The following is a 13,877-nucleotide window of genomic DNA, read 5'->3' as shown; positions in this document are numbered from 1 at the left end:
AGAGGAAAAAAAAAAAAAAAAAAAAAAAAAAAAAAAAAAAAAAACACATCATAGTAAAATTAATACCTTCTCCGCTTCGCATCGAAGCTAATATAACTATTATTATATTATTATCATTTTTTTTTGCGACAAATTGGAGAAACTAAATAAAATGTTAGAAATATTTATTTATTATTATTCAATTCATCAATATATTTTGAATATTATAGATATAATTTTAAATAATCTAATATCTTATGTAATTTTAAAGCACCAAAAAAAAAAAAATTATTCATTAGTTTTTAATTTAATTTTAGCTTTTGTTCCAATATTTTTATTTTTTCTAAAACAAAATAAAAACTTTAATCCAGAACCCATGACTTCCTCCAAATATTAATTTCATTATTTAATTTTTTATATTTTAAGAACTCCTAATCTATTGCAATACATAAAAATGTTATTCTAGAATATAAAAAAATTAGATTTATTGATAGAAATATTTTTAATACATGTAATTATTGTTTAATAATTAAACTTACTTATAGTGTTATCAAACAAAAAAAGTGAATAATATCTTACTAATTTTTAATATAGCCATTAATTGAATCTGGCCTTACATTATGCGTTTGCATTTCATAAATCACTTCTTTATCAGAAAGCATACGAGAATGCTGTTCTTTTGTTGGTTCTATACGTCTTACTAGTAATTTTTTTAACCATCCTTCATTATTATTATTAGAGTCAGTATCTTTGAAAACTCTCAAACTACGACTAAAAGACCTACAAAAAGTTACACATAAAAAAATATTTCGATTGTAGTTTACTTAAATAATATTATAAACACACCTGATATTTAATGGAACAGTAATTTGCTTTTGGTAAATGATTGTGCAATGTTTTACTAATGAATTAAACATTTTAACTTCTAATAGTTAAGTTACAAAAAAAATTTATCTAAAAATTATTTTCATGTAAGGACATTAAAATGATAGAATAATGAAATTAAATTTAGGTTTAAAAAGTCAAGTTAGTTACATCTAAACTGTATATTGTGATTCCGGCATCCTCTCTATCAACTATCACAAGCTTATACCGAAATTGATAAAATTATTATCACCTTATCATTATTAGTGATAAAAATTTTTATTTTAACGATTAATAATCAATCAATAATAAAAACGTCATTGATTTCATACTGTATTGTTTTTAAATTTTATTGAAAAATATACTAAATATACATCTTATATACTATTATATTACGAATAATTTCTTAGTCTTATAATAACAAAATTCCAATAAATAAAAAATAATTTTTTGTATTAATCAAAAAAGATTATTTATATTAAAAAAAAAAACATTATTAAATGTTTAATTACAATTAAGTTGAAACCTAACCAATAAATAAAACTAAAAAAAGGATACTAATCAATTTGAGACTTGTATACTAATAAAAATAAATTAAAACAGTAATGACACAGGATACATTTGTAATTGTTATTACAAAGGTAAGTACAATTTAATAGTAACTTATAAAATAAATCAATTATCACAGTCATAATATCAACAAAAATTTATTAATAGAATTTGATTCTATAAATTGTTTTTTGAAATTTCAGTATATGTATTAACAATTTTGTATCTTGAAAATCTCATAAATAATTTTCTGAACCATACATATTGAGATGAATGAGCTTGCATTGCTTTCTGTAATAACACAATAAAATATTCTAACATAAAAAAATCTATAGTCTGAAAAATAATTTGAATAGAAATATTTGTTCACTAAAATTATTGAATCAATGTAAAAAATAAAAAATGTTACTTTTAGGAAGAAAGATGCCAAATTTTGATTTTTGGCAAATTAATCAAATTGTTGGTAGTAATTAATTAAGAAAACTTACATTTATAGAATCTTGTTCTGTTGGCAAAAGCATATATTTTAAATCAGTTTGATCATTAAATAAATTATCAAGACATTTTATATACTTGCGAACTATGTTTACTGAATCAAGTGTGTAAAAGCAGCATTCTATTTGAATATTTTTAAAAATAATGTACATTAATATTTTCTCCAGTAAATTAAAATAATTAAATTTATTATTCTTACCATTTGGAAGAGTTTTATTGTACATTAAATAAACAAATGCCATATAAATAGAAATATGATTTCGATGACCACTAACGCCATAGTTATCAAAAGTTAACAGAATATCAACACCCAACTTTTCTGCATGCTCAGAAATTTTATCAGCTAAAATTGTGGTTTCCCAATATACATTTGGATTATCCAAAAAATTACCATTTCTATAATTAATAGTTTATAAGAATAACTTAAAAACAAATAAACCAGTAAAATTTACTTGCAAACCAAAATGTTTTCTTCTTTCATACCAAGTATTTTACAACTTTTATACAATTCTGATATACGGATTGTACCTTTACCTTCATAATTACCTAAAAAAAATAAGTTATTAATATTTTTGATTTTTCCATATCAGGTCAGAAATTTCTTTAAAAATTATGCTTGCTCGTAGTACCAATTTTAATAAAGAAAAAATTATGATGTGAAATTCTACATTTAAAATGACAATTTATTATCTTAGAATGATACTACATAAATTACACTAAGAAAAAATAAAGTTTTTTATTTAATTTTCACGTCTAGGATAAAGACTATATGAGCCTTAAATCAATTGCCCAGCATTTTAATTTCCATAAAATATTTTTAAAAAATTAATGAAATGTGTTAAAAATAACAATCTCTTACCATCAGATAAACACATTAGATACACTTGTACATTACTATTTTTGGTTAATTCTTTAATTGTAGGCCCAAAAAACATGCATTCGTCATCAGGATGAGCTGTAATAATTAATATTCTGTGCGGTTTATTGACCAAATCTATCATTTTACACTTACGAGATGTTCGTAAATATATCCAAACATACCCAACAATAAGAACAGAAGCTGTCATTAAAATAGCAGAGTTAAAACTCAAGTGTTCATTGATGTGATTAAAAAAATACTTGTAAATCATTACAGCAACTTATAAATATTTTAATTATTAATTTGAACAAAAAAAGATGATATCCATATACACTATAAAAAAAATAATTATAGTAAATTTTAAATGTCTTCGAAACGTACAGAAATTGAATTTGATAAACATAATATCGCACTATCATATCCAAATATTATCTCATAGTAAATATTTTAAACTCTTTAGTTTCTTATCAATGACTTTTTATCATTTTCGTATTATTGTGTACACGTCAGATTATTCTTTTTTATCTCTAGTCTCTAGTCTTTAGTCTTTAGTAGTGATGGGCATAATCGAATGATTTCGATAATCGAATGATTAGTAATCGAGACATTTTCATAATCGAGTGAATCTCTCGAAAAATCACTCGAAGTTAAAATCGTCTGCTCGTATGATAAGAATAATCAACTATTATTATTTATCGAGAGAATCGAAAAATTATTTGAAATATGAATAAATATACCTATAGTAAATAATTATTAATTTAATTTTGCTTTTTTTATTTGTTGGTGTTTATTTATAATTATTATATTAAACTATAATTTAGGAATAATAATAACAATAATATATTAATAATGCATTATTAATAAGTGCTTTAAATAAAAGACAAGTTGTTATTTTTATTATTTAATAATTATTACCTATATTTTAAAAAAACCGATAACAAATTTAAAAATAAAAACATAAGATAAGGTAGCAATAGCCTGCTTGACCATCATAATTAAAACACCTAATTCCACACCTAATTGATTTTTCATAAATTCACAACTAGTGAGAGAATCAGAACTTAGTAGTTTAACCAGTTCAGGACAAAACTTTGTTCTAATCGTCACATACTTCCCAAAAATGTGACAGATAAGGTGTTGTCATGAGTAGCGATTGAACGAGTTGAAAATAAGAAGACTCGAAGTCAACAATTTAATAATAATTCGACTATAATTTATGCTAAATAAAAACTTAAAAATAGTATTCTCTCGTTTCATCGTTTCATGGACATCATTCGAAATAACTTTTATTCGATTATATACATTTCAAGATCAAGAAATCATTGTTTTTATAATAAACGAGAAATCATTAGAAATAATCACTCGATTATAGAATAATCAATATTATTTAAAAAATCAGAATATCTCGATTATATAATAGATATGATTTCAATAATCGAAATATCTCGATTATTTACATAATCGAGATATCTCGATTATGCCCATCACTAGTCTTTAGTCTTTAGCTATATACTAAAATCTCATCTTTAGTCTCATCTTTAGCTATATACTAAAATCTCAGCCCCTCCAAATAAGCTGCACCTGGAACGGATTTTACCTTTTCTCGGGTTTAAAATTTCGCTTTTTCTCTTACGGTCTCCACACAGGTACCGTTCGACGGGGCTCCGAATTTCGCGTCTTTTGCTCGCGGCGCGCCAATTTTTCGGCGCCTCCGTCTTTTTAAGTTCGCGATTTTCCGAATTCCGTAGAACGGTATAGCGCGCCTCCCACTCGCCAAATCCCCGTTACCGTCTTTTCATCGTTATCACTGAGTCCGAGGCCCTAGCGCGGTCATTATCAACGAGTCCTCCGTCGTTTTGATTTTGTGTAATATTCGTTTTTCCGTCCGTCGCCATAATAACGTTCGCTTATTGTTTTGCGCGTTTGCAGTTCTTTCGATCATCAATTGTTTTCACGAAACGCGAGTTCTGTGATTTCACAGCGATCGTCATTAACTCAGTTTTCGTACTGTCGTCTACGTTTTAACAATAACGGCGGTATTGTTTGATTCAATTTTGTAAATTTATCGGTTCTTCTAAATCTTCTTCTGTAATTAATATAATTATGGTCGATTAATTTGATTTTGTAATTTTTAAACTGTGTTGAGCACACTGTCGTGCCAGGATAATTGCGCTGGTGATTGGTCGTTTCTATTAGATTTATTGCACGGGTAATTTGTTTTATTTCAAGAGAAAAAAATTAATTATCATTTACTTTTCTTAAACAAGAGTATATATATATAATATATGTATGCACATACTGCATACATATATTTGTGATTATTTATTATTGAAAGTTGCGATTGACAAGTTTACAGCTATTGTAATAATTATGTTATAATTTTATAATCGCTTATATCATTTTTGTAATAACAGTATTGATTAATTTTATTTTGTAATTTTTAGATGGCGTTTGTTGTCTGTCCGAAAGACTGCTTCAATAACATTTCAGTCCATTGGTCAAGAGTGCAGGCTCCAACCGATAATGAATTTATTACACGAGTAATTCGTTATCTTAAGTCGACTAAGTCGTTATTTTATCTATTGGTGACTGCATTGTGTAATGTGTGTTGAATAAATATTTTTTTATTTCTGTTATCATATTTATTCACACTCATAAACATCTTTGTGGTGCTGTATTATGATTCATTGTTAAAATGTTGTTCTTCAACGGTAATGATGGCAATAATTAATGTGTTTTGTAAATTATTTTAATTTTGCTGTCATTATATTTTTAATTTTTCGTTTGCATGTATTTGTATTTGTTCCCTATATGATTATTTTTGAATTATAATAATTTTTAAATTGTTAATATTATTATGGTAATGGAACTATTTATTTAATTGGATTTTGTAATTTTTTTAGACACTGCATCTGTTGTTCCAAGATTACCATGCTGGATATTGTTGCCAGTCGTATATTAGATTTATTGCTCAGGTAATTCATTTTCATTTGTTATAAAAATAAATTGTTATTCATTTTTCTTAAAGTAGAGTTCATCTTTTTACATTTTAACGAGTTTACTTTTAATCATTAGGTTGATTTGTATTTCATTTATTGCTACAATATGTACATCAGTCTATACAATCTCTCTCTCTATATATATACAGAGTAGAACTGATCTAACTGACAACTCATATAACATATGATCTACATAAAATTTTATACTTTTTTTTTTTTTTAATTAATTTTTACAATATAGAACTATATTTGAAATATGCTTTATGTTATTTTATGTCATAAGTTAGATCCGTTCCACTCTGTATATACATTTTTCTTTCATTAATTTTTTGATTGCATGTACTACAGTTGTATTTGTCATTCCCTTTATGATTATATCTTATTGAAATATTTTATAGACAATTTCACAGCAATTGTAATAATAATATTGTAGATATATTATTATGGTAATGGCAGTATTGATTTAATTTGATTTTGCAATTTTTAGACTGTGCATCTCTTGTGTCTGGACGATTGTGATTGAATAGCGGCTCAGCACAATGGCCAAAAGTGCTGGCTCTAATGGATAATAGATTTATTACGCGGGTAATTCATTTTTATTTGTTAATTAAAATAAGTCTGTCAGTATTTTATCTATTGGTGACTACACTGTGTGATGTGTGTTGAACTAAATCATACATTTTTAATTTTTGTTTGCATATTTATTTATTCATTCTCACAAACATCTTTATTGTGGTGTTCTATTGTAATTTATCATTAAAATGTTTAATTCACTATTGTCGTACAGTAATTTCAATAGTTAAATATTTATTTTTTGATGATTTCTTAATAGTAATGACTGTAATAATCAATGTGATTTATAAATTTCAGTCTGTGCAAAGCCTGGGATATCATAACGTTTTCACTTCTTTTGTACCCACGGCGTAGTATTGAACATTCTGCACTGTTGATTTTTGTTTAGACTGTGTCCTCGCATCACCAAAAAAGTACAGTATGAGTTTTGTTATTAGGTCACTTGGATTTTTGTTTGATTTTATTTTTTACTTTTAGAAGATCGCATTACAAATCATTCGACGTTGTTATTGATCTCATCCTGGGAACATCTGGGCTATTGGACACAATCTGATATGTGTTGTCCTCTTTTGAAGAGTTCATTGAAAATGCCCGTAAACTTCTATCAACCGTACTTTGATATTATCTTTTTTTAATAGACCATTTCAATGTGATGACTTGCCCTTAGTAACAATTGACATGTATTTTTTTGTTTCGCTACATAGAAAATTACGTTGAAATTTTATAACACTCATTATTTCAGCGTGGAGAAACTTCAAACAAAGTTGATAATTTATAATATTTTTAAAGTCAAATAATAAACTCACGATGCATCATTGATCAAACTGTTAAATTTAAAAATATTTTTGCTTAATCCAAACTGGTTTTTAGATACCGATGCCTCATTTCTTATTCTGTTATCTATTACTGTTTCTCAAATTTTTATACTATGACACATAAGCTTTATGCTTCTATAATTTCCACACTCCTGTATGTCTCCTTTACCTTTAAATATCGCCACCACAATACTATTCCTCCATTCATTTGGTATTTTCCCTTCTAATATGATTTTATTTAAAAGTTTCTTCAACCACCTTATGCCAATACCGCCTAATATTTTCCATACTTTTACTGGCACTTCATCTGGTCCCACTGTTTTATTCTTTTTCATTGATGCCACAGTCTCCGATACCTCTTTCTCACTAATTAATTCTACCAGTCCCTCATTCCACGAGATATCCTCTATTGTACCTTTTGGATACGCCTCATTCAGTAATTTTTCAAAATACTCTTTCCGCCTTTTTTTCACATCATCATCATTTGAGAGTATCTTATTATCAACTCTTTTTATATACCTTATATAATGATAATATTTAGACCTTTTCTCTCTTATCTTTGCAAATCTATAGATTTCTGTCTCGCCTTCCTTTGTTCCTAACCTATCATACAACTCATCATACCTCTTAAACTTCGCTTTACTTACTGCACATTTGGCTTCTTTGCAAAAGCGTTTATACTCCGTCCAGTCTTCTCTACTTTTGCTCTTCTGCCATACTTTGAATTGCTTTTTTTTACTTTCTATGATTTTTTGAACGTCCTCATCCCACCACTGGATTTCCTTGTTTCCTGGCATTCTACTCCTACTCTCACCAACAATCTCCTTTGCAGTATTTTTTACACAACTAGCAAATTATTCCACACCGTCTTCTCTTTTATCGTCTTAACAAACTCTTTATCATTTTCCCATTTCAATTTCCACTACCGGATCTTCAATTTTTCCCCTGTTTCTTCTATTTTTGTTTATTCTTTTTCTGGTACACCACAACTCCATTACCATCAGTCTATGTTGAGTAGTTACACTCTCGCCTGGAATAACTTTACAATCTTTTACTCGTTTTACGCTCTCTCTCTTCCACATAAAATAATCGATCTGTGATCTATTCCTCCCACTTTTAAATGTTATATAATGTTATTCCCTCTTTCTAAAATAAGTATTAACCATAGCAAGATCATACGAAATCCAATATTCTTTCTCCAGCCTCATTCTTCCTACTAAAACTACCCTCCATATACTCTTTCATATCCTCTCCTCTCATTGCCTACATGTCCATTCATATCTCCGCCTATCACCGCATCCTCATTGCCAGGTACCCCTTGCATCACCTCATCCATCTCTCTCCAAAACCCTTCCTTGTCTATTTCATCACATCCCACTTGTGGTGCATAGGCACTTATTACATTCAGAACTCTTTCTTCAAATATAAATTTTATGACCATTATTGTGTCACTTTTCCTACACCCAGAGAAAAACCTCGATCTATATAATAAATTCATTGTTCAATTTGATAAATATATCATTACTATTGAATCAATGATATATTTATCAATATGATATTTTTTTTTCTTGTCTTGAACAATAATTATTTATAAGAATAGTTATTTTGTTCGTATTAATAAAACATTATCATAAACCCTTGATAAAATTTCTCTTTCAATTTTGATTGAGGTTTTTCTTTGGGTGTAGCTACTTCTACTACTCTACTTTTCATTTCCTCATCCATTATTATCCCTACACCATTCTTTGTACTAGACTTACCTGAGTATATTATTTCATAACCCTCTCCCACTCTATGATATAACTGATTTATTGATGTTTATTAAATGTAAATCCAATATTTCTCGATTATAATTTATAGTAAAGGTATTAATATAAAATAGTTACACAATAAAAAATATATATCTGAATGTATTTTATAAAATTTTATTTTATTTATTCATTTTAAGATTAATTAATATAATAATTATATAATTTATTAAATTATGTTACATATAAATATCTTCAACTAGATACGAATTGTAGTCATTTGACGTATCGTTGAAAAAAGTAGGTCGAGTTAGAGCAGAGAAAATAAATGATACTCACAAAGAAATATCTTCTCAGCTTTGCATCAAAGCTAAAACTTAAAATATAGTAAAATAATTTTAATATGAATAAAAAATTCCTTCTCGCGAGTGGCGACAACAGTGATAGGATCCTTGATCTTTATTGAAGTTATTGAATCTAAATGAGATAAAAATCAAAGCAGTCGAAAATTTATTGTAACTTAAAAAGAATTAAGAAAAAATGCAAAAAATACATTGCCATATGCGGGATGGAAACCTTGTACTCCAAGCGCGTTAAACACAATTTTAACCGACTCGGCAATCGTACGTCGCTAACGTCGACTGAAAAAATTAGGTATTTAAGCTAGTTCAAATTTTAAAATAATTTTTCTCGAATTTAAAAAGTAAAAAAATTTAAATAATTTTAACTTTCTATGCTATGTCAATTTTTTATTTATATAATATTTATGAAAATCTGTACTCCCCTTGTCAGGTATTTTAAAATAAAATAAAATACAAAACCCAGAATTTTAACACAAAAATAGTATATTTTTGAATATGGTAGTCATTTTCACCATGAAGACTAATCCAAAGGTCAAACTTTTTTTTTTCAAATTAAAGTTGATAATATAAGCTTTAATTTAAGGTATATATAGAAGTGTCAGTCTTTCCGGAACATTTTCAAAAGTTAATTTTTTGTAAAAAAGTTACCATTTTGAAACCCTTCCTGTGGGCTGGTAAAGGATCAAATGTTCACAAAAATAAAATGATAGGTATTTACCTAAGGTATCTATAAAAAAAAAAAATTATATTGATTCGGTAATTTAAAAAAAAGTTATGGCAATTTTAAGTAAAAAAAATTGAAAAAATGTCGAAAATTAGCGATTTTTAAACTTGTAATTTTTGGAGGGATTTCCCCCGTTTACGGGAAACGAGGGAATTTTTTTCAATTTTTGAGGGTAATGTCTTCGACTAAATACGATTTGGGTTCTTTTGACGTATTGTTCATCAAAATCGGTCCAGCGAGAGCTGAGATTAAGCGTTCACAGACACACAAAACGATATTTATTTAAAAAATAAATAAAAAAAACACATCATAGTAAAATTAATACCTTCTCAGCTTCGCATCGAAGCTAAAATTAAAATCAAACACAAAATTAGCATGTTTTTTAACTACGGATGCCATTTGCATTAAAAAAATTGATCGTCCAGACAATTTTTTTTGACACATATATTAAGTATCATATGCTTTATTTCAACATATGTTTGAAGAACGTAGTATTTCGAGAAAACTTCAGTTGAAGAAGTGAAATTTATTTTAATTAAATTTTGTCAAAAATACAAAAAACCAAGTGCCGGACAATAATATATAGTTTTATTACCACCGATATTGCCCAGCAATTTCTCTCATACGGGTTACTTGGACACTCGAGTACCCTTTACTATAGTTAAATGCTTATACCAATTTTAGGCTGATTAAGTAGCAACACATTTAAAAGATAAAGAAGCTGACATTGAACGTTCAGTTACTTATGAAAAATTATGTAATACAGAAAATGAAGAATTTGTAGTCTATGCATTTAAAACTAAAGAAAAATGCACATAGGAGGGGAAACCAATAATACCTCTTCTTAAACATTACAGGCAAAAAGTTAAAAATTTGTACTTAATAAAAAACTATTTTTTAATGCTTTGATTATAGGAGTACTTAAATAAGAATAATTTATATATTGATGAGGCTTCTCATAGACCTTTAAGAATTCAGTCAAAAGCTCAAATGAGAAATTCAAGAGTTAATCATGAATCATTTAATATTTAATAAAAATTTATTTAAAAAGTATAAAAATATTAAATGAATTAATACAAAAATAAATGCAAGTCTTAATATTTGATCCATGGCATTTTTTTTGGTAAATTATAATATGTCTTATTTAATTGATTTCCAGCATATCTTTCTGCAGTCGTTTTCATACGTCTTATAGCAATTACACAAATAACTAAAATTCTAAAAAAAAAAAAATACTAAGTAGTACTATATTTAGCTGAATGATATTCAAACTTAATTAAAGTTAGACATTTTACGTTAATCACATATTTTTTGCATTGTACTTTTAAGAAGGCCATTTTAGTTCAGGGATAATGAGTCTTAATACCTTGTCTTTACCACCAGCTAGTGTTACTAAGTACACTTTTTGCCACACTAAAGAATAATAATGTGATTCTTGGTAAAAATTATGATGTTCATTAGAGATATTTTTTTTTAAATTTAAGAATTAAGTTTACAGAAATTCATTGTTTACTTTTTCACTCAATTTATTACTTAATTCTTTAACATAACTTTGCAAATCTATCACGTGTTTTTGTAATGTTTTACATAAACATGTAATGTTTTACATGTGATAATTATTGTTATAAATGTACCATCACATTGCCTCTAAAAAAAAAAATTTTAAATAAACTTTAATTAATCAAGGGTAAATATTATAAATAGATTAGTGCTATAAATTCTTAATAATGAAATAGACGTTCGTAAGAGCATAGGTACATAATCAATTTACACGTTCACACCTAATATACATAAATACTCATTTTTTCAAGATAAATTATATAATTTGTTGCGGGCAGACAAAGGTGATGAAGTTCAATTTTTGATGTTATATACAGTGTATTCAGGAACAAGTAATTTATAAGTAGTTAATTTTTCATTTTAGTGCTAAAAGTTAAATCTATAAGTAATTTTTACCTGTACATGGATTATTATTTAAGGTTATCTATTGTGTCTGAACTTTACGTAAAACACTCAAAATATACAAACTTTTAAGTGCTTAACATATCCTATACACTTAAAAATTTTTCTGAAATTATTTTGTATATAATTCTTATATACAAATATCTTAACTCAAATTGATAATAGTCTAATTTATAAATTCTCACTAGGAAAATCAAAATTTAGAAAATAAAATTATTGTATAATAAGTTAATTTGATTACAAATACTGGAAGAAAATATAGTATCTTTACTTAATTGAAATCATATTCATTTTGAAAATATTTGTACAACACATTCTCATAATTCATTTGTATATTATTTTGATACCTTATTTCGAATGTTACGATTTTCAAATAAGGAATCATTATATTATTTTTTGCCACTCAATTACTTCTTTTTCTATTTTTTCTAATTGTATTTGTAGTTTAATCTAAAATTAGAAAATGTATAAATAACATTACATTAATAGATATTATTTTATATCAGAAACCTGGATTCCACTTAATTTTGAGGTTTCATAGTGTTTTGAAATATCATGGTATTTTTGTTTTCATTGTTTGAGTTGTTTTTGATGTTCTAAAAGCTAAAAATAAAATAAAATTGATATTTTAATCAAATAAATAATATTACATTAATATAATATATACCTGTAAAGAATACATTTTTTACTTACATGGTGTTATTGAAAATAAAAGTTGTCACATATATACCTATGTGCCTCATATAAGAGGTTAAAAAGAAATTTTCATATTTCAAAAAAAGTTGTTTAGTACTAATAAAAATATTTGATATTGTATACAATAGAAAATAATCACTTAAAATATTTTAGTATTAACTTTTATAAATATATGTCAATCTATTAGTAAAATATGAACTTAAAAGCCTTTTAAATAAACTTAAAAAAAAAAAAAATGAAAAATTTTATAGAAACATAATTTTATTAAAATTTATTAAAACTCATCTATTATTTTTTAAAATGAATTATATGAATTTTAGAATTTATATACTAATTTTAAATTCGTAATATACAGAATAAAAGACAGGCTGCTTTTAGGCAGCCATATTAAAATGTAGTGAGATTATTTAAATATTATATTAAAATTTAAATTAAAAATACCATTTATAACACTGTTCTTATTTTCACTAGATACATTTTCTAGTTTACAATCTAGAATTAGAATGTATACAATTAGTATACATTTTTCTGTAGGCTTCTCCTAATTTTTGGTCCATTTCTTCCTTAATGTCTATATTTCTATTTAATTGATTGTCTAATTTTTTATTTAAATTAATAGTTTCACTTAACTCTTGATCCAAAATTTGATATTTATTCATAAAATCTCTTAATTGTTGATTCAATTTCTAAAATAATAAAATAATTTTCTTACAACAATTTTTGATTGGTTGATAACAAGTGTAAAACAAATATTTATTGAATTACAATTATTTTAACACATTGAGTGAGTATGTAGAGAAGGTAGGTGTTTACTGATGAATGAGTAGTGTTCCTGTGATTCATACGCATATTATGTATTAAAAACTTTGTAACTCAATAAGTACTTATTCTAAAAACATTATCAAACTATCAACATTTTTTATGAGTTAAGAGCTAAAATAATGCTATTTCAAAGTTTTGAAAAAATAAAAACAAAAATAAGTTACGTATTTTTCTTATTAGTGATAAATAAAAAAAAAATTTTTTTTGAATGTGCATAAATAAATTTTATTAACTAGTATAACATACCTCAATAATGTTATTTTCCTCTTTATTTGTTTATTCATTAGTACATTCATAATTTATTTTACTTTCTACATCTTTGATATAGCTTTCCACTTTTATAATATTGATATTTAAATCTGCATTAAGATTTATTTCACCTAGTACTTTTTTTCTAATGTCCAGATATTTATGTAATGAAAAATTTTTT

The 13,877-nt window shown here is 25.8% G+C and overlaps 2 protein-coding genes and 1 long non-coding RNA gene across 4 annotated transcripts in view; all 3 read right to left on the bottom strand.

Moving 5' to 3' along the window:
• LOC126906759 (protein NipSnap) overlaps positions 1–1,057 on the bottom strand; it is a 3,027-nt gene extending 1,970 nt beyond the window's left edge. Inside the window, exons 1-2 of the mRNA XM_050687588.1 lie at positions 826–1,057; positions 559–759 (exon numbers count right to left, since the gene is read on the bottom strand). Coding sequence (XP_050543545.1) covers positions 559–759; positions 826–896 — 272 coding nt within the window. The 5' untranslated portion in view covers positions 897–1,057. The remainder of the gene's footprint in view (positions 1–558; positions 760–825) is intronic.
• A 351-nt stretch (positions 1,058–1,408) lies between these two features.
• Positions 1,409–3,271, bottom strand: LOC126906760 (N-acetylglucosaminyl-phosphatidylinositol de-N-acetylase). 2 transcript variants are annotated; one of them, XM_050687590.1, is made up of 6 exons: positions 2,900–3,271; positions 2,747–2,842; positions 2,340–2,433; positions 2,087–2,283; positions 1,881–2,008; positions 1,409–1,683 (listed from the first exon to the last, which is right to left on the bottom strand). In XM_050687590.1, exons 1-6 carry the CDS (start codon positions 3,015–3,017, stop codon positions 1,570–1,572), a joined length of 747 nt encoding a protein of 248 aa, XP_050543547.1. In that variant the 5' UTR covers positions 3,018–3,271; the 3' UTR covers positions 1,409–1,569. The 2 variants fall into 2 exon arrangements, with proteins under 2 accessions (XP_050543547.1, XP_050543546.1); XM_050687589.1 differs by having other exon boundaries at positions 1,410–1,683; positions 2,747–3,270.
• A 7,984-nt stretch (positions 3,272–11,255) lies between these two features.
• LOC126908315 (uncharacterized) lies at positions 11,256–13,835 on the bottom strand. The gene is made up of 5 exons (XR_007704740.1): positions 13,694–13,835; positions 13,067–13,311; positions 12,440–12,532; positions 12,277–12,379; positions 11,256–11,614 (listed from the first exon to the last, which is right to left on the bottom strand). It is a non-coding gene; the product is annotated as an uncharacterized LOC126908315 (long non-coding RNA).
• Positions 13,836–13,877: the final 42 nt, after the last annotated feature.

This window comes from Daktulosphaira vitifoliae, unplaced genomic scaffold (assembly GCF_025091365.1).
Source record: "Daktulosphaira vitifoliae isolate Bord-2020 unplaced genomic scaffold, ASM2509136v1 Scaffold_5, whole genome shotgun sequence".
Taxonomy (NCBI): domain Eukaryota; kingdom Metazoa; phylum Arthropoda; class Insecta; order Hemiptera; family Phylloxeridae; genus Daktulosphaira; species Daktulosphaira vitifoliae.
Note: the sequence above shows the minus strand (reverse complement) of the source record. Positions and strands in the feature narration are given on the sequence as shown.

Coding starts and splice junctions, on each gene's coding strand:
- LOC126906760 (XM_050687589.1), bottom strand. CDS start 3,017: ATGATTTACAAGTATTTTTTTAATCACATCAATGAACACTTGAGTTTT. Junction 2,284..2,339: donor GAAAACATTTTGGTTTGCAA/GTAAATTTTACT, acceptor TATTAATTATAG/AAATGGTAATTTTTTGGATA. Junction 1,684..1,880: donor CAGAACAAGATTCTATAAAT/GTAAGTTTTCTT, acceptor GTGTTATTACAG/AAAGCAATGCAAGCTCATTC.